Source organism: Pezoporus occidentalis, unplaced genomic scaffold (assembly GCF_034315485.1).
Source record: "Pezoporus occidentalis ecotype Australia unplaced genomic scaffold, CSIRO_AGI_Poc_V1 ctg58, whole genome shotgun sequence".
NCBI classification, from domain to species: Eukaryota; Metazoa; Chordata; class Aves; order Psittaciformes; family Psittacidae; genus Pezoporus; species Pezoporus occidentalis.
In genome coordinates, this window is record NW_026915921.1 from 31,947 (window position 1) to 58,789 (window position 26,843).

Here is a 26,843-nt window from a genome sequence, read left to right on the forward strand (position 1 = left end):
CTAAGTGTGCTAAAGCAGATTCAAGACACCCACTAGCATTCTTTTTCCCCCTTATTAAAATTTAGCAGTTGTCATTTTCCTACTGGAAAAAGGGTGCTTTATCTTAGGTTCATGTTTTAAGTCAAGAAGCCATCATTCGCTCCCATTAAACCTTTCTCATAGGGAAGATCCTAGTTGCACACTTTTATTCACACTTGCTTCTCCATTTACACACCTTCCTTTGTGATTTCCAGACTTTTCCAAGCCGCCACTGTGTACAAACAGAACATTTTCCTGGCCTCAGAATTAATTTTCTACAAGAACTACAGTGTTTCCAAAACCAGTTACTTAATGAAGGAGGAGAGGAGCAAGAGAAGGATAAGGACAAAGCCACTGATGAAACAATCTGCCATTTTCCACTCCTCCTTTATCCTTACTGTAAGTACAAATAAAGACAATAATAAAAAACAACCAACACCACATTACACCATGCTAATACAATCCTGTATAGACTCCATAAAGTGTAAAAGTACATCATTCACTACTCTTGCAAGTCTCTGATACAAAACCTACAGTAACTACCAATAGGATAGCTCAGTTTCACAAATCTGTGCAAACTTTAGTGCCTCAAAAATTAGGAAATACAAGATCATAGAATCATAGAATAATTAAGGTTAGAAAGGACCTTAAGATCATCCAGTTCCAACCCCCATCATGGGCAGGAACACCTCACACTAAACCATATCACCCAAGGCCTCGTCCAGCCTGGTCTTGGAACACTGCCAGGGATGGAGCATTCACAACCTCCCTGGGCAACCCATTCCAGTGCCTCACCACCCTAACAGGAAAGAATTTCCTCCTTGGATCCAATCTAAACTTCCCCGTTTAAGTTTTAACCCATTACCCCTTCTCCTATCATTACAGTCCCTAATGAAGAGTCCCTCCCCAGAAACTCTATAGGCCCCCTTCAAATACTGGAAGGCTGCTGTGAGGTCTCCACGCAGCCTTCTCTTCTCCAGGCTGAACAGCTCCAACTTCTTCAGCCTCTCTTCATACAGGAGGTGCTCCAGTCCCCTGATCATCCTCGTGGCCTCCTCTGGACTTGTTCCAACAGTTCCATGTCCTTTTTATGTTGAGGACACCAGAACTGCCACAATACTCCAGGTGAGGTCTCACAAGAGCAGAGTAGAGGGGCAGGATCACCTCCTTCAACCTGCTGGTCATGCTCCTCTTGATGCAGCCCAGGATACAGCTGGCTTTCTGGGCTGTGAGTGCACACTGAAGCCGGCTCATGTTCATTTTCTCATCAACCAACACCCCCAAGTCCTTCTCTGCAGGGCTGCTCTGAATCTCTTCTCTGCCCAACCTGCGGCTGTGCCTGGGATTGCTCCGACCCAGCTGTAGGACCTTGCACTTGGCATGGTTAAACTTCATGAGGCTGACATCAGCCCACCTCACAAGTGTGTCAGGGTCCCTCTGGATGGCATTCCTTCCCTCCAGGGTATCAACTGAACCACACAGCTTGGTGTCATCGGCAAACTTGCTGAGGGCGCACTCAATCCCACTGTCCATGTCAGCAACAAAGATGTTGAACAAGACCGGGCCCAACACCGATCCCTGAGGGACACCACTCGTTACTGGTCTCCAGCCGGACATTGAGCCATTGACCTCAACTATTTGTGTGCGGCCATCCAGACAGTTCTTTACCCACCGAGTGGTCCGTCCATCAAATTGATGTCTCTCCAATTTAGAGACCAGGATGTCGTGTGGGACAGTGTCGAACGCTTTGCACAAGTCCAGGTAGATGACATCAACTGCTCTACCCCTGTCCATCAGTTCTGTAGCCCCATCATAGAAGGCCACCAAATAGGTCAGGCAGGATTTCCCCTTAGTGAAGCCATGCTGGCTGTCACCAAGCACCTTGTTGATTTTCATGTGCCTTAGCATGCCTTCCAGGAGAATCTGCTCCAAGATTTTGCCAGGCACAGAGGTGAGACTGACTGCTCTGTAATTCCCCAGGTCATCCATTTTCCCCTTCTTGAAAATGGGGGTTATATTTCCCTTTTTCCAGCCATCAGGAACTTCACCTGACTGCCACGATTTCTCAAATATGATGGCCAGCGGCTTCGCAACTCCATTCTCCAGCTCCTTCAGGACCCGCGGATGGATCTCATCAGGACCCATGGACTTGTGCACGTTCAGATTTTTAAGATGGTCTCGAACCAGTTCCTCTCTTACAGCGGGTGCAAGGTCTTCATTCTCACAGTCCCTGCATCTGCCTTCCAAGACTTGGGTGGTGTGGTCAGAGCCTTTGCCAGTGAAGACCGAGGCAAAGAAGTCATTCAGAACCTCAGCCTTCTCCAAATCCTGTGTAGGCAGTTCTCCCAAGAGCTTCCTGAGGGGGCCTACATTCTCCCTTGTCTGTTTTTTATTTGCTATGTACCTGTAGAATCCCTTCCTGTTATCCTTAATACCTCTAGCTAAGTTTAATTCTAACTGGGCCTTAGCTTTCCTAACCTGGTCCCTAGCTTCCTGGACAACATCCCTGTACTCTTCCCATGCCACCTGTCCTTGCTTCCACTTATTATAAGCCTCTTTTTTCAACTGAATTTTCCTCAGGAGCTCCTTATCCATCCAAGGAGGTCTCCTGGTCCTCCTGCTGCACTTCCTTCTAGTTGGGATGCAACACTCCTGAGCTTGCACCAGGTGATCCTTGAATATCAACCAAGAGTCTTGGGCCCCCTGCCCTCTAGGGCTTAAGCAGGTTCCTGAAGAGGCCAAAGTCTGCTCTTTTGAAGTCCAGTGCAGTGAGCTTGCTGCATGCTCTTCTCACTGTCCTGAGGATCTCAAATTCAAGCACCTTGTGATTGCTGCATCCAAGGCTGCCCTGAAGTGTCACATTTCCAACAAGCCCTTCCCTGTGGGTGAGCACGAGGTCAAGCACGGCACCTCTCCTTGTCAGCTCCTCTATTACTTGCAGAAGGAAGTTGTCTTCCACACGATTGAGGAACCTCCTGGATTGCTTGCGCCGGGCCGTACCGTCCTTCCAACAGATGTCAGGGTGGTTGAAGTCACCCATGAGACCATGGGCCTGCGAGCGTGAGGCTTTTCCTATCTGTCTATGGAGTGCTTCATCTGCAGGTTCTCCTTGATCAGGCAGTCTGTAACAGATCCCCACAGTAATGTGTCCCATAGCTATACTCCCTTTAACCCTGACCCACAAACTCTCTGTGGACTGCTCACCTGTCCCCAGACAGAGTTCCAAGATGCCACTACAAGTTTAGTTAGAAGCATTGCTGTTGGTTATAGGTCATCACTGGCTCACACCTAGGCCCAGAATTTAGTTAGAAGCAATAGGTTTGCAAGTTCAAGGATACAGGAGATTCTCCTACAAACTGTGTATCTCAAGTGCTTCAACAAGCTAGCCAAAATAAATGCAGGCTCATTAAGCATGTCTAAGAGAGTTAACATCATTCCAATGCTTTTATACCTGCCTTTCAAGAACAGCACATACTTAAGGTAAAGACAGAAAAATCAATTAAATTAATAGAAGAATTCTAAATGGACCTGTTATAGTTGTAGAAATAAAGCCATTTGATTAATGCCTACTATTAGACTATTGAACAAAGTATTGGACCAAAGGTCAGGCACTTCACACATGAAAATTGCAGGTGCTTTTGCACAACATTCAGGATTTGCTTCACCTGGTTTGGGCTTGTGAAATAAATATGGATGCAGCCCAGCTACTTAAGTACAAGTTACAATCCAGGCAAAACCATTAAAGTAATTGAATGCACTTCAGGTTCAGTGCTTGCATTATTTACTATTTGAAAAGATAACTCAAGTTGGGCAATACTTCGGCATTTAGTCAAACTGTTCTGCCATTTGTCATTGGCAAGTTTGACCTACAGGAAGGTGCCATTACAATTAATGTCAGTGAAACAAGGCTGGTGCACTACATGAAAAATACCGTCTTAGTGTTCTCAGGTGAGCATCCAAAATGAAGACTATTCTGCATGAATTAGTCTGGAGTAGGTAATGTCCCATTTCACAAGTGAGATAAAAAGAGAATAGACTTCCTAGTGTCTAAATAGCAAGCTTGAACCACACCACAGATCCACACATTAAACATGCAGAAAATAGTCCAGTAAATATTACAGAACTTTTCAGAGCACCAGCCATCCGATACTCTGGTAAAGCAAGTGTCCTGGGTTCAGCAGTAGCAGTCATTTTTCCCCTTCTTGGTAGCTGGTGCAGTGCAGTGTTTTCTCGGGAACAGAGGATACAAGGATATTTTGGTTTGGCCAAGGACTTTGTGAGCCTCATGCTCTGCCAGGGAGGAGGGGAAGCCAGGAGGAAGCAGAGACAGGACACCTGACAAACTGACCAAAGAGCCATACCACAGCACGTCATGCCCATGTAACTGGGAGTTAGCCGGAAGGGCTGGGAGACTGCAGGGTTGGAGGAGGTATCGGTCGGAGCTTGGTCGGGCTGGGGGGGCGAGTTATCGGTCGGCTGGTGGTGAGATGATGTATTCTCTTCCCTTGTTATTTCCTTTATCATTATTATCATTGGTGGTAGCAGTAGTGATTTGTGTTATACCTTAGTTACTAAACTGTTCTTATCTCAACCCGTGGGAGTTGCATTCTTTTCGATTCTCCTCTCTGTCCCTCCAAGAGCAGGGGGAGGGCAAGAAAAGGGGGGGGAAGTGAGTGAACGAGTTACCTGACTGGGTTTAAACCACGACAGCAAGGATCTACTAGCACCAACAACAGCCTGGTAGCTAGCAACCCAATTTTCATTCAGCTGTATTTACTGGATGACCTATTCTCCTGCTCAGTGCTGACAGTTACCTACATAGTGGCCACTGATCTTTGTAAGTAAATATTATTGTCAGATATCAATCATTAGGCTATAGGAAGTGAAGAAAACTTCACCACATACCAGTATTTGTGTTTCTGTTAGGGTAAAAGGAATTCTGAGAAGTTCTGATACCTCTCAAGTCATTAGAATATCATTTTTATAAGAAAACAGGCTTTTCACTCACTATTTAAAACGAAGCTGTAAGGTTAAAAGTTCACTAAAATAAAGCAGCATTATTTCAAGAAGGACCATACCCTAAAGTTTCACTTCCCCCCACCCCGCTCCTTATAACTCTCATCCACCTTGCAAATCAGTGCAAACTTAAATAACTGAATTCTGGCTCATCTACATTCTTGAATTTGTTATGTAGTTTTGAGTTATTTTTAACCTACTTTGCATTTCACATTTATTACAATGTTATTTTGGTAGATCCTTACCAGATTAATATTGTACGTTTTACACGTCAGATCATCCAAGCTCTGGTTCTGCAGCTTTTCTGTTATTAGTGTTACCATGGTAGTTGTTCCTTTTCCACTGCTCTCACAGAAGTGTTGGAGGCTTTTCGGTCTCTTCTTTCAATACTCATGAGCCATTTCTGGTTTGGTTTTAAGTCTTGAGATTTATGCTTCCATTTTATTGCCAAAGTTTATTTCCAGATGCTGTCAGTGTATCATGTCTGATTTTCTGTAAAATTGAGGCAAAAAAAGGGAAAAGTCAGAACAATTCTTGTGTACATCGTAATTACTGTTGTAATTACAGGACTCATGTTTGGACCATTTGTTCATACAAGTACAGCACTCTGTGACCAACACTATTGCCTGGCATTTCACATTATATGTCTATTCGTGAAGGAATATGCCTACTGAGATTCCACTGAAGACAACTTTAGAAGGGAGATGAGAATCACGCATAGTAAAGACTAGGATATTATTTGGCAGTTTCCTATATTAAACTGATTCTACCTAGGATTTTTATCTGAGGCAGAAGGAAAGACTTAAACTTTTCCTCCTTTAAACTACTACTGAAGTCTTAGGTATATGAGAACAGTGTGTGAAAGACGCAGATACCTACCATACTGTTCTGTATGTTTAACACTATATGCTATTTTAAGACATTCTACCATATTTCATCACTAAATCTTTCTTTAAAAAAAGGCTGGAGCAGTGGGTACCTCAAATGCTACATCCACTTTCCAAACCCTCAGCTACTTTCAATATATTCCCTGCGTTTTCTCTTTTTTAAAGGTTATGTAATTGCTACCTGTCAGCAAACACAAGATTTTAAACTTGTAAGCACGACAGATTACCATACACATAAAAGCATCACTGACAAAAGCTTAGATACCTTTATTCTGTGAGCAGTCAGCTAAATCAAAAGCATTGGGTTCACTGGCTGCCTCTTTCTATCCCAAACATTCTCTACATAAATTATCCTCCCTTCTCTTCCCTTAGTATCAGTAACCCTTAACTGCTGCAATATCATTCCTGTCTTCTAAAAGTCTTTATTAGCTGATGGTTTTTACCACAGCAAGTGGACCTCTGTACTGTCTTCAACTCCACCTCATTCTTCCAACTCTCAAGAACCACCCACCAACAAAACCACAGAACTTCAGCTTCTTCATTTTCCTTCTCCTATCACAGCATCTTTTAGGCTCACACAGTTCTCAAATTCACTTCCAGTTTCCAAAAGCAAGTCTACATTAGTATTATTCATAATTTCTTCACAATACATTCAGCAAACTCCTATTCCCATGACTCCACACACAGGTACTTCCAAATTTAAACAAAGCAACATGAGTCTGAAGGATGGAACACTGATGCCACTAGGCCCAGAAGTTTACTTCTGTTTGCTAGGTTTCAAAGTCTACAATAAATAGCAGATAATAACCCTAAATGAATGTTTCCATAAAATATTGTCTCTTCTACACTGCTACTTATCAGCTGTTTAAATAACCAGTAGCTGCAAGAAAAAAAAAGCTGCGAGTCCATGACCCAAGTTAAACCCATTTAAAACTAAGATATTAATAGCATTAATGGTAACATTAGATTATCTTTTAAACCTGTTGCCTTTGAGAACATCCTCAAATATGATTTTAACATGCTAACCATGCGCTATTTCACCTTCACAGGTGTCTGATACATAAAAGCCTCCCCCTGAGCCTGAGAGCTGTTTCACAGCCATAGACTATGCCCATCTTTCAGCCTCATTCTTGTATCTACTTTTAAGTGCTAAACAGGATGCTTATAAGTGCTCTTCAACCACAAATAATGCTACCCAGATGCCTGGAGATTTCACTGGTCTGTTTTTACAGAACATGTCCTGTCTTTCAGGAAAGAACCCAACAACTTGAAATACCAACCACATCTTGTTCTGAAATTACATCAAGTCAAGTATCAAAAGCACTCAAATTCAATCACCTCCTGGCTGCATATACCCTTTTCAATGTAAGCATCTGCCAAAGAAAAGTGGGGATCATGCAAGTTAAGGGCAAGTGTGTGAATGGAGCAGTATTTCGCAAAAACAAACCTTGTAATGTCACAGGATCACAAAATCATAGAATAGTTAGGGTTGGAAAGGACCTCAGTATCATCCAGTTCCAAGCCCTCTGCCATGGGCAGAGACCCCTCACACTAAACCATGCCACCCAAGGCTTCATCCAACCTGGCCTTGAACACCACCAGGGATGGAGCATTCACAACCTCCCTGGGCAACCCATTCCAGTGCCTCACCACCCTTACAGTAAAGAATTTTTCCTTATATCCAACCTAAACTTCCCCTGTTTAAGTTTTAACCCATTACCCCTTGTCCTGTTCGAAACTTGGTGAAATTAAAACTAGACCCAGAAATCCAGAAAACAAAGGCTGTGTCAGAGATATTCCATATGCAGACTGAAAACATACTGAAGAGCTTAGTAACAGGCACAAAGACTTCCAGAGTCATTGTAAGGATTAGTATTTCCACACCTAAGAGGCTACTACTAAGAACCAGCTGAGAAGTTCAGCAGGTATTTAATTACTTTTCTGTTTGGAAGAGCCATGGATGAATTTGTTCCTTATGGGAAAAAGCAAAACCAACAAAGCTACCAAAACCAAGGGAGGAACAACATTTGGTCTCTAATTAGTTAACTATAATGCAGTTATGTTTTGCTTAGCTCTTATTTTCAATGTTTAACTGAAATTTTAAGTCAGCATGATACAAGCTAGAATAAGGAGAGAACAGAAGGACATCACTCTTTAGTTAATGAACCAATAAATTCAGTTGCCTGAAAGGATACAGGGGATGCAAATGAAATCACAGAGGCATGGCACTTTCAGAATCAAGCCGAATAGGACAGTTATCCGCATGCTGTTAGGAAACAAGACATTCTCAAGAGCCACTCTAGCTTCACTATGCTGTTGTCATTTTGAAGCTTCATTAATATGTATCTGCAAGCCTTACAAGGTTTTGGCCCTCATTACCGCTTAGGAGGAAGTTCCTTACACTATAGAAAACTTCTCATGATATTTTCACATTTTGGGGATTTCCGCGTTTCAAGATCCTCTGCTGTGGCATATATTTAATGTACCCTGAGACTGTAAGCTGCTTATTTTATGTACTTTTTCCACCACACTCTCTTTCCAGAGATGAATAAAGGCACCCACCTTTTTTCAGGCTCTCCTTATCATGCCCTTTATGCTTAACAGGCTGAATCCCTCTGAAACTGCTCAGCACTTCAAACAAATTAGGTTTTCAGTAACAGAAACCATTTGACCATCCTTGTCACAGCAACATGGATTCCACTGAATTTGCATTTCTTCAGCTGCCTCACAGCACAGATCTTAGAACAATCAAGTTCTGCCTACCATTGCAAGTACATGCCCTGCCTTCTATACAACCTGTAAGTATACCCCAGAGACATACACCTCTGCTGTCACCAAGTCTCTACAGGTAGCAGGCTAAGCAAGGCATGCAAGTTCAAACACCAAGATACTCTGAAGGCTTAAGGTAATAATAACATCCCTTGGAGCTCCAAGTTGGATGAAGTCTTACAAGATTATGGCCATCTTTCTCTTAGCACACCATCCTTTACAGAGCCTGATTAGGGAGAGGAGTGAGAAAGCTGAGCCATCCAAGAGAAACACACCTAACAAAAGACTTTGGTCGGTCTCCATCCTGGGAGAGATTTAATCTTACTAGGATCTCCTTAAGCTGGGGGTTGTAGAGGTGAGAGGAAGAGAAGCTATTTTATTGCTCAAAGGTAGACTAATGAAAAGGAACAAAATAAATGGACTAGAAAAAAAGTCAAACTCCAAACCCAAGCCAAAACTAACATTCTTCACAGCTGGAGAACGCGCTGTGATGGAATCAGTATCACCATTATCCCTGATTTAAAGTTCTGTTCTATGACACATCCTGAAGCCTGGGAAAAGCAAAGATCTATTATTCTATCTCTGCAGTTCTATTAAAGAGAGGTTTCACTTCTTTAAAAGTTAAGCCACAAGTAGTAATGACTTGTAAAATCTGTGCCAAATTTAAGGGTGGAGATAGAAGAAAAGAAGTGCTTGTGTCACAAATTTTCTATCTTCTCAATGACGCCACTGGGGTTTTTTTGGGGAAGACTACTAAAAATACGGATTACCCAACCTCCCAGTCAATTAAAGGATGTCAGAGGCTCATCCAATTTGACAACCTACTTTCAAAGAGCTGAAGAGTCCTGATGAAGAACATAAAACCAATTCAAAAATCTCTTCTTGGCTCTAAGAAAGAAAGGCAGCCAGACTCATTTCCAACCCACTCCTCCTCCTCTGCATGCTGCAGGACAAAATGTTCCAGCAACAGCTCATCTCACTGGGAAAATTTACATTTGTTTGAATCACTGCTAACAATTTCTCCTCTGTTTCTGGAAGTTCCATCTTGGATAAAGACAAGATCACAAGATTTTAGATTATTTCCCCATAACACAAATGGAGGTGTTTCTTAACTATCAGAATTCCATTTATTCTACATATGGGACTAAAATGACCCAGGGAGAACACAGAAGGTTGTTCCCTCTTATCTGTTCTTTCACATCATTTCCTAGTCTTTGCTTAGAGAGTAACATGGAACCCTTATTACCAACAATCCCATAATGATGTACTTAGTCAGCTCCCAGCAGAAGAAAAGGATTAGCTAGAGTCAAAATTCCAACTCGGATAAGTAGGCCCTTTAAAATATTATCTCTGCTTCAGCAAGCCAAAGCAGCTAATAACCCCAGCAATACTAACTCTACATCTAGATGATTTTGCTACTAGACTCTAGATGAAAGACGTGATTTTTTTTCCCCTCCTGACACTTTCAGTAGCATTTCAGAATTGAAACATCACACCAAACTGATTAAGTTTTAACAGAGCATTGTCTGGCCCGTCCTAGTTATGCTTGAAGCAAGAGTAAGTTGGAAGACCAGCTTTTTAGAAACTGCTAAAGTAGTATTTTGTGCCATCTGAAAAAAGCTGCATAACATCTAGTTCCTTGCAATGCAAAATTCTAGTTTCCAAGTGGAAAGAGAACATTCTACTCCTAGAACGACACGTTAGGTACCACAGTGCTAAGAAGTTCACAGGGAGGCTAAGCATTCCTTGTAACATAAGGCTATTATTAATAACTTTTAGCCCAGAAGGGTTTTCGATAGCTGGCATTTAGAAAGAATTATTTGGACTCTATCCTTTTCAGCACTAATCTGCAGAGTGGTTATTCTGCAGCCTTCCAAAATTCCACATCAAGTCTTAAAAATAAGAGATTTAATTAGAAAGTTTCCTGCAGCTAAAGAATTATCCATCAATGTTCTGGGGTATAGGTACAAGAACAGGACAGCTGTGTTTCCAGCATGTTATACTTTAGGGATCTACTCGTAATGCACCATTAACACCTTTATTTTCTGAGGTTCTCTACAAGAAGTTTAAAACCAGTGTATTAGAACAACAGTTTCTAACCAAAAGGGACAAAGTTTCTAAGCCTCATTTGTATTCTGTTGAAATTGTTTCACAATCATCTAGCAAATCCTATTTAAATAATAGCTCCTCTCCCTGAAGAGTTCAGATGTGCCAAAATAAGGTAACTCAAGGTCACTCTCTACACATGCTAAAACTCAAAATGAAGCCAAAGTTAGTTCCAACATTTGCAATTCAGAGTTTCTTTCAAAGAGTAAAAAGAAATTTTGGGAGCTACAGAATCTCTTCACCTTCTCCATGCAGTGCTTTCATAAGCCAGTTTTTATTAGAAGAAGCCTCAATATTAGGAGGCCTTCAAGCCTAGGTTAAGGTTGCCAAAGCTCCAGCACAAAACTGCAGAAAAGGACAATACACTAGAAGGCATCCTTTATATTAACTGATTGTCACTGGAGTCAAGTTTCTTCAGATACTTCACAAGCTCCAGGAGGGACAAGCAATATCAAGAGCTCAAAACTCTTCTGAAGAACATACCTCACTTACCATGCAACAGGACTATATTTCACCATTATAAGGCTGAAAAATTACAGTTAACCTTGCTATTGCCTCCAGAGACAGACAAGAATATTAGGTCCACCTGCCTCAAATACTGGAAATTATGGAGCCCAGAATTACGCTGTTTTGAACCTAAAGCATCATCACTGTAACACCAACTGGTCACTGAGACATCTGTGACAAAGTACAAACCATTACTAAAACAAGGCTGCATCCTACACTCTTGTTTCTACTCCATCTCCCACACTTTAGATGCAGGAGCTCCTATGAGAAGGAAGCAAAACCTCAACCATCACACACAGCCTTTAGACTCCATTTTGCTTAAGATTCAACACATTCTGGCAAATTCCTTGAACAAAAGGGGAACAAACAGTACTCTGATTTTTCTGATTGAAGAAACAGACCTTGTGAGATGGATAAAAACCTGCAAGCAGAAGCACCGGAAGTCAACTAAAGAGACTTTCCTGGCTTAAGATGGTGGTTTCATTTGCAAAACAGCCAGATGATGTGCTGGAAAGAGACTAAAGGTAATACTCTGGTGCACAGATTTCTCATTCCTCAGATGCAGAACTCATCCAGCTTGGCTGAAAAACAGACAAAATAAAGAGCTAATATTGTTTCCTAAAATTTAATTAGAAAATGGAAGATTTTATTCCATTACATGCTGAACTGTTATCTGTAATAAATACACTGTGCTCTATTTCTCAAAGTTATTTATCCGGTGGTTTGAGTTTGTTTGGTGGAAAGTCACCTTCCAGAAAGGTGAAGGAAGGGTTGAGACGGGGGATGTTAAGCCTTTGTCACATTTTATAAAGTATATTTCTCAAAGCAACAGAAGTGCTGGAGATACAAGCTTGAGAGACTTTTTCCAGGCCATACCTAATTAAAGCAGGGAACGTATCACCACAGAAAACTAGGGCTAGGAACTCAACCCAGCCAGAGGTTAAAGCATTTACTACTGCTAGCTCGTATCAGTAAGAAGTCTCACTGCTCTCCCAGGTTTAAACCTGTCTTTTACACTTGAGAAAGACTTAACATTCACATGGCAGACCAATCACCCTGCATGTTTCAAAGGATCCTTTTGTCAGACAGGACAACAGATGAGCTGTGCCTTGTGGGTTTATCCTGTACAAAGATGCTTTTCCAAGATGCTTTGTTACTTAAGTTCTGTTTCCTAAAATAATCTATCACTACTTAAACGACAGCCAAGGATTTAATTCATTCTGCTGAAGGATATTCCCATTTATGCTTGGAGTTCCATTTGAGTTAGCCATCAGCATTGGCCTGTGACCAGCCATCTCCCTGCAATGTGCCATTTGGACTCTTTTTCCTCCTTCTCAGCAATCTTGCAGAAAGCACAAGACTACAACATAGTGTTGAGGAACAAGAAGCCTGGTCTACTGAGGCTTTTATATATATGAACTCCAAACGCCTTGCCTCTGCGTAATTATGAACTAAATGTGCTAACCACCATCACTTAAAGAACATGGCAGCTGAAGCTAAGAATTACTGCGTGTTTGAGTAGCTCAGAACAAAACCTAGTGGGCAATCACCAGTTTTACAGTATTACTGCAACATTCAGCCTGTGATATTACTGAAAGCTCACAGCTCAGGTCCTACATGAATTATTTCCACCTCCACATACTGTTTTTATAAATGTTCTATTTAAAAATCAATGGAAGTGTTTATTTAGTACAAAAAGCCTCCAACAAGATACAAAACTTAGACTCATAAATAGTAATTTATACAGAGAATATCAGTGTTTGAAGAAATACACATACCACCAACTTAAGCCCACCACGCTCCCACTAAAGCAAGTGATACAGATTACACAAGACCCACAAGATCTTATTTTACTCTAAGGCTTGTGAAGAAAAGATACAGATGAAGATTAACAGGCCCTACAACAAGATATTTGCTTCACTCCATTATAGAAGAAAAGCCAGTGGAAAAAAGCAGTATCACCTACTTTCTCTTAAGTGTTTGCCTTTAAAAATGAGCAGAGTCAAACAAGCACATATGTGCTTTAAAAGTACTCAGGCCTGAACAAACATGTAGCATTGCCCTTAACTTGTATGGCAGTGTCAATGATGATTACTCCACACATCCTGCTCCCCCCCCCCATGACAGACTGAAATAATATCAGTATTAACGTACCGTTCGATTACCAAACCCTACGTGCTTGGAGCTGAGGTATTACACAAATCTCTTCCATACATCCTGCTCCCAAAACACACACAGCTAATAAACCTCCTCCTATTTGCCTTCAGGTTCATTCTGAAGGGTTTCAGACATCTGGTTGGCTTGTTTAAAATAAAAAGCCCAAGGAGTAGGTTTGTTTTTATGATCCCAAGTGTGAAATGTTCTTGCTGGAGGCCTCGGGCTGGGTGAAAAACACTTGTGTTAAGATGCTACTTCATGGCATTTCAGGGATCTAATGAGCTATATAATCTGCATGCAGGGAAGTCTCCCTCACATTAGCTTGCATACAGCTATGGAAATTAAAAACAAGAAACCTATAGTAGTCCAAATATTTCTCAGTAAATAGTACAGCTGGTGAACTGCAGAGCCTGCTAAATTTAGAACTCAAGTGCTTAGGAGTATTCTGTAAATATCTATACAGCTCAATGCTTACAGTAACACGAAATGCACTTATCCCTGAGCCTTGCCATCCTAATTCATACTACGAGTAGTATTTCCCCTCTCATGACAAAGTCCTATGCCCAATTTAGCAGCACAAGAGATGTTTCAGTCTCTGAAAACTGAACTCTCCCAGATATCATCGTGCAACTGTAATGAATGAACAAAGGTAAGTGCATATCCTTATTTTATCAGTTTATGACAAATAAACTGCTTACATATTTTCATATAAACCCCAGAAGTCTAAGAAAGAAAGCAAATTACAGGAAGAACTACACAAGAATAAAGCTCCACACAGGCTTGCATCCAGTAGTTCAAGCTGTCTGCTATATTACCCATCTTGAAAGAACATGGAAATGCACTAAACAGATATGAGGTATGGTGCGTAACAGACAACCAAGTTCCCTCTCAAATTTGCTCCCAATCATGGCTGACCATCTGTAATTTGTTACTCAAGAAGCTCAAATTCATCTGGCAGAGACACCACCTCAAGCAGACTGAAAGACCAAGTTTTACAACCACCATCTAGTTACACGATCCATTATAATTAAGAGGGGGAAGAGCCTAAATATCACACAGCTTTCAAGTAGCAAGAATGTTCTCTAACTTTGAGGTCTCAGATCACACTAGAAATACCAAAACTGAGTGACAGCTTCAAGAATTTGCTGCTGCTCCTTGCTTTGCACTAAACTACGGTTCATACCAACTTTGTTGTTATCCAACTTCTGTTTTGCACATCACATGATTTTTTGAAGTCTCTAAAGATCTGCACTATGTATATACTGCTCTACTACACTTGAACCCTCAGGACAGCCCACAAGCACTACAAGTACAAGCAGACCACAAATTGAAGTCCATTAAAATAATGGAATGAACCGCAAAGACAAAAGCAGTATGTGTCAATATTGTGTGCTTTCAGCATTCGATTCAGATATTACTTCAAGTGTCACCAGGGACATCCCTCTTGCCAGACTGATTAAGGTACTTCAATAAAAATTACTTCAGTTGAGCCACGCAGCTCTTACTAGTTCACTACACCATTCCAAAAAGCAAGACAATGACTTTGTCTGTGCATTCAGCCTTCCACAGCACACTGAACAGCTGGATTCAGGAAACACTGCACTAGAGGTCAAGACAAATCAAGGGGTACAACTGCAGTAGGTATTTAGTAAAAGCATTTATAACTACATGTACTAAAAGAAATCTCAGGAGACAAAGCTACACTATGTAAGAGCAGACTACATAAAGCAGAAAAAAAAAACCCAACAGTGAACTTAACTATATCAGTGTGATTGGTTTTCTTTGAATACTGAAAGATCACCCTCTGCCTGATGGAAAAGCTCAGTATTTTCATTGTGTACTACCTCAACACTATCAGATATTTAATGAAAAGTCATTAATTCTGCAAGCATGTTCTATGGAAGGATTCACAGAAGTCACTAGGAGTTCAAATTGTGAGGTTTATGCAGAAGCCTTAAAGCAAAACCATGCCTCTGTATGGGATGGAAATAGGCACAAGGTGCCTATCAGTACAGAAATATTACAGACCACACTTCAGTTGGTATAGGGTAGAACAACTCACTTTCATTTAAGCACAAAAATGCCAGGAGAAAAATCAAAGCTGAGGAGGAAGAAGAGCTCCTGGTTTTGATCTTCATTGATTGGGTCAGAAAATTAGCAGCTTTAAATGGTGGCAGGTAAGTCACTTGACCAGCAAGTCAAGCACATAACATCTGCAGACAACAGTGTAAGAGATGACACAACCATGAGGACCAGGAATGGAAAAGTTTCCTCCCACTTGGGCAGTTACCTTTACAGATGACTGCATTCTAACAAGATCAACTTCTGCTAACCAAGCTGAAGGACAAAACAGTAAAGATTTACCTGATAAAGTCAACAATAAAAGAGGCAACCGTGTCCTTTCAGATCTTCACCTGAAAACTCTTAATCTTTCAAATGATCGTTTGATACTGTTTAAAAGTGTGCTTTTATCTAACATACTTGAAAATAAGCCTCTGAAATTACATCTGGGTTTCTGGCATCTTCACTCATGCAAAGGTTAAGCATACTACAGTCTGCATAAAGCAGCAACACCTTTTCTGCTGAATATTTGGAACATCAAACCACTGAACTGGGGGAAGTGTCTGGCTAAGCACCTGGACCCAAGGAGATCTGGAGTAATAAACAAGCTTTTGATAGCTGCAACCTTTTCTGCAGGTGCAAGAGGCTACAGCTTGGCTCAGTTTTTGCAATTAGTTCAATAACTGGTTCAGAATTTATAAATAGGTTTGGTTTTATTTGATTCCCTGAGATCTTGTGCTCAGCTAAAGAAGGGTTAAGGGAAAGGAAGGTCCCCCCCAAACCACTTACAAAGTTCAAGACTATGTATTTTAACAAGACTATAAAGTTCAGTCTAAAAATACACAGTATTTTGGAATTGGTTACTAAAATTTGAGCACTCAATACAGACAAGCCTCTCAAAATTAAGTATATGACTGCTACTGCTGAACCCAGGACACCCACTTTCAAAGAGCCCTTCTGAACACACTTGCCCCATTGTAGTTTCCACAGCCAAGCTTGCCTAGCAGCACCACTGATAGCAGGATGTATCCAACTAGACAAGCCTGGCAAAAGCATCCTACCAATAAAATCCCCATTTCTGTTAATTATTATGAGCTTGGAACAGCCCAAATATCTAACCTGAGGGCAGGGACGGGGATATGCCTTGCTGCAAAAGTGAGTACTCAAACACTGCACGCAACAAGCATGGCATTAATCCCTACTTTACCCACACCCTCAGTACATGCCAGCCACCACCTCTGCAAGGTTACTATAAGGGATACTTCTAGTCATACTATTCCACAGCAAAAATCAAAGGGTTTGGGTAGCATTATGAAGCTACCTATATCTTATGCAAACATAATTTGAAAAGCCCTTTTACTTCTTTATAACATTAAAAAGAAACACAAGATAAAGCATGGTTGCATCAAAAAACAAACAAGTATTAACATTCTAAAGAGCACTCAATACACATTTCACCATCCACATTGCCTTTAACTTCTCAGCACAAGGAGATGCTGCCTTAGTTTTAACCCACCATATGATGCCAAAATATGATTACTGAAGTAACCTCAGCTAACAAACATTCAAAATCTTTGGAGAAGGATTACTGGACTTTCTAAACCTCTGCTCAAAAGATGGCAGTATGATTTTAAAGGACAGATGTCTCCTTAGAGCACACAGTGGAAATAATGGTTAGAAGATAAATTATTCCAACTCGTGGCCAACTGCATCAAAACTTTAACTACACTCAAATATATCTGTGTGATGAGAATAAACTGCTACACATGCAGGGACTACAAACAGGGCAATGATTAGAGAAAGAGTAAGGAAATTACTGTCAGGGGAAGATGCAAAGTGATTTGAAAGTTCATAGGGAGAGATGCTGGAGAAGCGATAATGAAGAGTATTTACAGAACTGCAACCACCACCAGAGACAGGGCTCAGAGTAACCCATTTCCGTAAGTGCAAGATTCATCATGTGAATCAAGTTCAGCAGGGGAAGATACCATGAGAACTAACATTTCAAAGGCAAAGCGTTGCACCCATAGAGATGTCAATACTTCAAACACAAATCCAAGAGAAGTACCCTAAAGAAAAGTTAGGTGCAAATAGCAGGGCTTATACAATGCTTAGCTTGCCACATTAAGAGAAGTTTTGTCTCAAAAATAGAGAACTTAACTCCAACTACTGGTGACTTCAGAGTCACTCTAACACCTACAGTTATTTGCAAGGTACCAGAGTTAGGCTGTCATGAGGTGAACAGGCCAGGTTTTGGACATCAGTTCCTGAACCTAGGCCCGCCTTCATTCCATGTCCGTCCTCAGAAAAAGGTCAAAATTTGTATGACTGGTTTCCAACTCTTCACATTCCAGTAGAATCCCAGGGGAAGAACAGGGACCCTTTGTGAGAGCACTAAAAGACAACAAGCAGGTGAGCAGCACCCACCAGGGTCAGCTTTACCGCAGCGTAAGAGGGTTTCAGAGAGAATCTACTGAGGTCCTACACCTTGATTTAAAGGCTTCTGCTGCAGGAACGCAAGCAAAGGCTTTATAGTGAATGCAATACTTGGTGGATAACCATACCCAGAGAGCACTTAACAGTGGTACATAGAAGAACACACCAAACAGGAACCCAGCTCAGTTCACCAATGTGTTTCTCATCATCTGTTGCTGGCAGAGCAGGCTTGTTACAAGTAGGAGAAAGGCAAGAACTGCAGGACAGCATTAAAACTCTGCATAACTTGACAAATTCAAGAGCTGTAGTGCAAGAAATAAGATATAATTCGGTTCCAAGTTCACTCCAGCAGGATTTATCAAGGAAACAGGAAGGTGAGATCTTTACAAGAAAGCTGTGGGCTAGACTGGATCAAGCAGCTGACCTTGAAACAAGTGTTAAGCTGTTGTAAGAAAGTCAAATGTATGGGGATGCATAAACACAAATATCAGCTCCAGAGCACACAAAACAGTCTTTTTCACTCCCCTCAGCACAGGAAAGCCTCAGCTGTAGGACAAAGTTGGGCTTTAAGCACCACACTCAAAGACCAATGTGAACTAACTTGAGAAGAATGATTAGAGCTGAAAAAACATGACCTCTTGGGAAGAACTGAATACACTAGTTTTATTTAGGCCAGAAGTATTAGAAGGCTGCAGGGTACAGGGCAAGACACAAGGAAACAGGAACGTGACAAAGACCAGCTTAAGCATTTGTAAGAGATTACTACAGGGGAAAGAACAGCTACATATCATGTACAGGGAATTAGGCAATAAGCTTGACCTGCAGTAAGGAAGATGTCTAGTTCCATATTCAGAACAAGTTTTAATGCCGAGTACAACAAAGTACTGGACTGAGGATGAAATAGAGCTACTCAAGCTCCTTTTACGAATCACAGATATGCCACACTGGTACGGGGCAGAGGACTCTCACAACCAGCCTACACCTTTTCCAGCCTTTTTTTAAAGCAACTCCCTCAATTTCAAGCCACTGTAATGTCTTTGCTTACCCTCCTATGGTGTATATTTAGTTTCAGTGAGCTAGAAGTTACTGTTCTGATTTTTCAAATTATAACTTCAGGATTTGCACATTCAGGTTATTTGCTATACACCAAAAGGCAACTTGCACCCGCCTCATGCTTTCTTCACACAGAAATAAACCAACTCCAACCATCTCCCATGGCAGCATGCAAACCTCAGCAGTATTGCAGTAACCTGTTGCATCTTTTTCCTGACCAACAGAAACCAGAAGCCGATTATTTCAGAAGAACATGCAAGCTTGGCCTTCTATCAACCTAGAACAGTGATGAAATAGCTTTCATTGATGTGGTGTCACTAAGCACCATCACACAGACATTTGCACCTCACCTTTTACAACTGTAGCCTTAGGCTTTGTTAGGCTTCTTGAGGATGGAAAATGTTGCAGCAAACCAAATACTCTAAAGTAAAAACTAAGATATGCAGGATTTTACAGACAGGGAATTGAAGCAGACAGTGTTAGTCACAGACAGTCAGAGGATGCCTGTGCCTGAGATAAGCTACATGTTTAAATGTAAACTTCAAATTCTAAAGTCACCAAAGAGACAGAATTAACTCATGAGAGCTCAAGCAGAGACAGGACATTTAAGAGGCATAAACCAAAGACAAAATACTATCTTTTTTCATCCTCTGTAACAGTTTTGATACTACAAGTATTCGTCTGCTTTGTTCAAGTGACATCCTTCCAATTTGTGAAACATGAAAATGAGAGCAGCAGCAGTCCTCCAGAAGCTCAGCAATTCCTTATCCAAATACTGAACTGGACAGGTCTGGTCAGAATGGAGTCCTACAGTGGAAGGGGATGAGGTGAGCAAGCACATACATAGCCAGGCTTAAGTGGACTGCCATACATACTGACAAGTGAATAGGCCAAGCTCCACATGTGCTCCAGAGCCAGCGGTATCTTCTTAACCAGCACCTCTGTTATTCTGTCTTAAACTTCTCTCAGCCCCTTACAGCAGGCAACAGCATTTCAGCATAGCCTCCAAGTTACTCATGCTTCTCAATTCTTCATTTCAACTTTGTTGATCCGTTTCATCACTTGTAAAACGTGAAAAGACAACGTACTAGGTACCTACTCCTCTCCCTTTACCCACTAGAATATATAGATACACCATATTTTATTCAAGTAAGCAGTTATTGAATGCTGTTTTCATTACTCCTCCTCACTTACTAAATACTGCATCAGGAGCACAGCAGTAGTCTTGAGGCATGCTTACACACCACCTACACTCCATTACAAATAGGACATAATGACTGAATTATTTGCCACTACTATCAGTATGGGATAATTGAGCAAAAAGGCTCCTTTTTTTAAAACTAGGACTGTAATTGTCACTTCATCAAAAAAACATGCAGCCATACAAATAGATGCTAGGTACCTAAATAGAGACCATCACTTATAAAATAAATCACAGTCCATAGAACAGAAGTATCTTATGTTATGAAAACAAAGTTGGTTCATATGACAACACAAAAACCACCCACAACCTCAGTGGCCATCTACATGTCAACTAAGAAATGCTGTTCTGCAAGAGACAGAATCCAGCAGATCCAGACCCATCCAGCCTCAAGCATGTTTCCACAACTCTGTTGATTCATAATCCACATCACACCTGAAGCTCCAAACTTCAACCTTCCATATTCCACATGCTACTTTTGGACTGTGGAAGTTGATAAAGCAACAGGGCTTGAGAGACCCAAGTGACACACAACTTTTGTCACTTGTATACTTCCTCATATATGAAGAATTTCCATCCATCTAAAGCCAAAAGAGGTCAAATCACCAGAAATCCCTGGAGAAGGACAGAAAAATGCATTTTTCAGTGTGAAAGCATGGAGACTTAAAGGAAGCAGTACCTTTAAAACACGAATTTTCCCTTTAAACTAGGAAGGGTAGGATAAAGGACACATTACACTGTATCCAGTAGTAACTGCATGAAATGGAGGAATACTTTACTAGGACAAAATCTAAAGCCACAATTAAGAAAGTGAAACATAATACATATGCATAGCATTGAAGGAATGATTTAGTGCCACTGACAACACCACTAACTGCGCAGAGCAAAAGCTAAACATGCTGCAATAATAATCTGATTCCCAATTAGGTTAAAAAACACATTTACCCTACAAATTAAAAAACCTCCCAAACCCCTCAAAGGCATTAATGCTGTTCACAATGTTATTTGAGATGCAAATTGGAGACCTAAAGTTAATATAACATCAGCAGAAGTTCCTATTATTCCCATTCATGGCTCAAGGGAAGGTGACAGTAGAAATGAAACCTCAGCCTTGTTGTATGGGGTCTTATTAGGACAGCAAAGGTTTTTTTCCTTCATTTTTAAAGTTAACCCACCTTAACTTTGGTGTGGAAATTGCCATATTATAAACATGATCTTTCATAAACCCAGAAAGACTTAAGTGCATTAACAAATAAACAACAAGCCAGCAGCCAAAGCTGTTTGGACGAGGGGGGTGTTAAGGAGAAAAGTATTCTTCAGGATAAAGGAATTCAGATCCCATCTTTCAGCATCACAGATCTCAGCGTAAAGTACAAAAGTAAAGGTAAAGTGGTGCAGCAGTTATTTCTTTGGCTACCTCCTGTACCAGCTCAGTTCAAATTCTAAAGCTCAGCAAGTGCAGAAATGGGTTTCTTCCATCTCAAATACCTTTCCCACACTGACATTTAGGTCTTAGTATACTGAGTCAGCTTTGTAAATGACATTTCTCATGACAGCTCCAGGCAAAATATTGTTCGATTTCACACTCTTAGCTCTATCTGTACAGACTTACACACACTGAAGAACTGCCATCACTGGCACTGTATGTCCAAAGCTCCAGGCCTGCAATTTGACGTATCATTGACAGTAGTCTTCCCTGTACTTTACTAGTTTAATTTTCCTAGGAACTTAAAACAATGTTGTCATACCAAATTCAGAGCAACGATGCTAACATTAGGCAACTGGAACCTTTGATCTTGCTGTTAACAGCAAAACATAAGTGATGGCCTGCATTTCACTAAAATATAATCAAGTTCAAACAGGGGAAAGCCAATTATATTAGTTTTGATTTTATTACTAAGTTTCCTAATTGAAACATTTCATATTTTCTAAAGCATGACATTCAACTCCCTGCTTAAAAAACAGCGCTGTCAGTAACCCGAGAGCCATAACCCAGATAATGTGTTTAGTAACAACTCTGCCTACTTCCTCCCTGCAACCTGAAAATCAGCAGAAACATGGCCTTCAGAAGTTATTTGCGCCCACTACAAAGCATCAGAAGTTAGCTGAGGAGTTTCTTGCCAGCTTGTGGATGTTATTACTTCCCAAACAGATCAGGCAAAACAGCACAAAATGTAGAAACGGTGATATAAAAGAGTTAACATAGGTTTTTCTATACTTAACAGTACTGCAATATCCAGCTGGTTCATCACAGGAAAATTTGTATAACAGCTTAGAAAGGAGTTAAAAATATCCTTCCTTCCCCCCCCCCCCCCCTCCTTTTTTTTTAGGCCTCCTTTTGTTAGGGAAAGAAAATCCTTAAAGAAACCTATGTTCTGAAAATGTCTCTATCCCCAAACCAACTTTATGGTTAAAAGAAACCAACAATGCACAGTTGTTTCTGTTTTATAGAGACTCTCATCACTGGATTGCAATACTTCACTGTTAAGATCTTGTTAACCACACAACCTTTATGACAAAAAACCAGGCTGTCAACATAAATGGCTACTTCTTAGGTATACAAAGTCGACAGATTAAAACCTACCCACCAAGAAAGTCTGAGCCACTATACCGAGTTTAAGTAGCTATTTTTCTAGCCATGAATTTCTTCCCTAGAATTAATGAACCTTTTGCTCATTAACCCTTCCTTAGGAACACTCATAAAGCCCTTCACAGGTTGATGCGTGTAGTTTCACAACCACCACCACCCCCTGGAAGCTTACATTACTTAGCATATCTAGAATAAAAGTTACAACTACCACCTCAACAGGCAAGAACCTCTTACATTTTGAAACATTATGGTAGAACATGTAAGTTTATATGTAAATTAAGACTAAAGACAAAGGACTATGAACATTCATCTGCAAGATTATTCTTGAATGAATATCAGATGTCAAGAATGCAGTCATCTAAAAATAGCCCAAGAAGTTTATTTTATAAAAGTAAAAATTCAAGTTTAAAGCAAGCAAACTTTTATCTAAAAAAGAACAATACTCATGGTCTTGCAGGGGAAAGGGAAATTCACTGTTGCCAAAAGGCAACAGTTCTGTTTATATTATGACCATCAAAATACACAAAAAAAGAAATGTAAAGTATAATATAAATAATGAAATTCTCCACTAAAGGTTTAACAAGACTTTTCACTAGCATTTAAGAAAACTCAAAGCAGAACCACAAAGGATAAATTCTTAGGAGAAAACTCAAAACCAGCATCAATAAAGTGCAGGAACAAGGAAAGAAAGAATTGTGTTTGTAAAGTTTTAAGTACACCATGTTTCTAAAAGGAATAATCTATCAAACCACAGGAGGTGACTAGAACTGCCATCATCACTGCTCACACAAAGGAATGTAGATTGGGGGAGGCAACAGGGGAAGGGGGAGAAAAAAAACGGGAAGGGAAAAGGAGAAGGAACTGAAAAAGGGAGCTACAGTAATGGCTACCAGACCCTCAAGGAATTCCTATAGGAAAGAATAAATCCTTCATGCTTGTTTTAAATAAAGCAATCCCTGCAATAAGTTGCAGTCATCTTTGTGAGGTTAAGCTTTCAGTTTATCTGCACACCATATTCTCATAAAATAGTTTTATGCCTATACTAAACTTCCAAAGCTTAACATGATGGTTGCAAATACAAGTAATATTTCTCCTTTCAGCCTCCTCACTCTTCCATATCATAGTACCCTGCAGGAAAAAAAAATAGCTTTTTATGAGGAAGTCGGGCAGTTTAACTACAGCAAACTTAAAATATACACCTCTGCAATTATTTAATCAACTTTAATTCTCTAGTTAAGGAGATAATAACTGTGGGTTACACACTGGCAGGTAAAGGCCACTAGAGGACAGCCAGATTTCCACAGCATGGAACATCCTGAAAGGATATCATTAGTGGGATGATCCTGCAGATAAGCATTTTAAGTCTGTGTGGAATAGGCAGCATGTACTTCCGTATGATAACGACTAACATCTTATTACTGCCAAAAAACCACCTCAGGATGATTAAAAATAATGGAGAGATTAATATGAATAGTATTTTCCATAAATTCAAAGGGAACAAATAGTAAGCCCATTTTCTAGTTAGGAGCTCCATCAGCTAATGCAGAACTACTTCAAATGTATGTTTTAGCTCCCTACACATGGTAGTCGCCAAGTGCAATTCTTCCAGGGATTTTTCGGAAGCATGATAATTGTAAAGATACAAGCTCTTTGGGCTTAATCATGTACCTTGCATCTCCAGTAAAACGCAGATCAAGTCACATGCTTTGTTAGGAAAGTTCCTGCAGTTCAGCAAACGTGCTCCACATTTCATAAGCCCGACTTGAAGCAAACAGACAATTCACAATTAAAACACATCCAGAAACATTTCAGCTTGCCACAAGAACACACAAACTTACTCGTTCTCGCCAAAAATGGCTTTGACAAAAATATTTCCTAGCAGCCAGGCATATGAATGGGAGGCAATGTAACCGTAAAGGCTGTAATAACTGTTCTCAGGAGCTAATTTTAATGTAAGCACAGTGAACCAGAAAATAGATTTGACCAGCTGGCTCAACTCATCCCGAGGCCTAGAACTCGGCATGCACGTTAAAAGCCAGTGTCTTATCTGGTCTTAATCACAGAGCCACCCTCAACCTGAAAGTTACAAAGCACTAATTGCTGCTTTCTGAAGGGCTCTGACTCGATAGATCATTTACCTAAAGAGAAAACGCCTCAACTTTCAGATCCCTGCCAGGAGAGTTCAGATAACGGATGCAATGCTAAAGCAGAGGATCATCTGCGGTGGGCGGCCTCTGTCTCACAAGACCTAAAGCAACCTCCTTAAATAGCTTCCGAATTTCAAGTACACGTTTCTCTTCAGCCTTCACACAGACAAGTAGACATTTAATAAGCCAAATGATCAGAACAAAGCCATGTTACTGCCCTCAGAAAAGCCAGAATAACACAAAGAGCCTATTCACTTGCCGATCTCGGACTTTTGAGCCCAGTCGGTCGTTACACTTACAAGCCATAAATTAGAAATCAACTTTCCTATTGCCGAGGGAGGGGAAGGAAGAGAATAATCGCCGTTTTCACGCAGGAATCATTGTGGAAGGCAGCTATTGTGGAGAAACATGCACCTATTCTGAAGTAACTCTATCCTTGAGCAACAGCGGGGGGGAGAATCGCCTCAAAACCCCCGGGGTACGTGCCTGCAGGCATGTGTCTCGCAAGGCAGCGGCACAAAGGAATGCCCGAGCCCGGCCGGGCCCGGGCTCCTTCCCTTCTCCTTCCCTCCCGCTGAGGCAGGCCGGGGCCCTCACCCAGAGCAGCCCCGCCGCCCGTTGGGAAGGAGGCACGGCCTCCCCGCCACCCTCATTCACACCCGGAGACCAGTAATTAATACTAATAAGTTGGTTTTCGGAGGGCTTGAGTGTCTCTTTCTCCTGCCAGGGCTGCAGACAGCCGCCGTTTAGCTTCCCCACGAAGCGTTCAGCTAACAGCACGGCGAAACGCAGCCAGCCTTTACCCCCTGCCGCGACGGAGAAGCGCGGCCCCCGGCTTCAGCACCGACCATAGCCATGATGAATATAAAGCCGATGCCAATGTATCTACCTATGCAATTACGGAGATGAGCAGCCTGCAGCTCTGCGGCAGCACCAGGCTGCCGCCGCGGGGAAGGGCTCCACCGGCGCCTCACCCCCACCCCGCAGGGACCCCCCCGGAGCAGCAGCCCCCCGGTAGCGGTCACTCCGCCACCCGCAGAGAGCTGTCTGGTTCCCGCAGCCACACAGGCTCGGGGAAGGGGTCCGGGCCTGGCCGGCCGCGCTCCGCCCGGCACTGCCTCGAGGCCGCCGGTCACATCAACAGCGGTTACCTGTCGGCTGCGCTCGCCCTGCAGCGGCGGGCGCTGACCCCACGGCCTCCCCCGTCCCTCCCGCAGCGCCGGCCGCAGGTACCTGCACCCGCCCGTGCCGCCTCCCCTGCGCGTATGGACTGCAGTGCTCCACGGCAATTGAACAAAACACAGCCGGCTCCGCCCCCTCGGGCGTACTGCCTGCTCTCATTGGCTGGGCAACCCGCCCGCCGAACTTTAACCCGCTCTACCATAGGGCAGCGGTGCAGCCAGAGCCAATTCGCTTCTCGCCCAGCGGGGCGATTACGTCATCGCGTCCCCGGATGGAGCCGCAAGAGGGACGCGGGTGTGCGGGTGGTGCGGCGAGAGGGGTCCGGCTGGGTGTACTGCGCATGCGTCTCCGCACTACCGCCCGCTCCCCATCTGCGCATGCGCACTGGGGTTTAGGGGGGTCACCTCAGGAGGGGGGAAAGTGGCAGGTCTTGTCCTCCTCGTTTCATTCGCCTTAGGGTGGTGGGGCTCGGGCCTTGGGGGTGTCCCTAGGCTGGGGCGACCCCGAGCATGTTGGTTTGGGCTTTGTCAGGCTGTAGGAGACCTCCATCAGGCCCTAGCTTGGCGCTGTAGGTTGCACCCCGCTTGGCAACGCTGGCAGAGCCTCTATGAAGGCTGAGGTACGGGGTTGTGTCAGTCCCAGAGGGAGCAGGAATGGCGCCTTGGGCTTCCCCCTGAACCCCTGGCCATGGCTTGTACTAGCCAACTCATGTT

The 26,843-nt window shown here is 42.1% G+C and overlaps 1 protein-coding gene across 3 annotated transcripts in view; it reads right to left on the reverse strand.

Moving 5' to 3' along the window:
- The window catches only part of FAM53A (family with sequence similarity 53 member A), a 36,134-nt gene extending 9,800 nt beyond the window's left edge, over positions 1 to 26,334 (reverse strand). Inside the window, exons 1-2 of one of the 3 annotated variants that reach the window (XM_062638626.1) lie at positions 26,182 to 26,334; positions 5,280 to 5,526 (exon numbers count right to left, since the gene is read on the reverse strand). In XM_062638626.1, coding sequence (XP_062494610.1) covers positions 5,280 to 5,357 — 78 coding nt within the window. In that variant the 5' untranslated portion in view covers positions 5,358 to 5,526; positions 26,182 to 26,334. Of the gene's footprint in view, positions 1 to 5,279; positions 5,527 to 25,837; positions 26,094 to 26,181 lie in introns of those variants that run through there. The other 2 variants (XM_062638624.1, XM_062638625.1) reach the window with 2 other exon arrangements.
- Between the last annotated feature and the right edge of the window lie 509 nt (positions 26,335 to 26,843).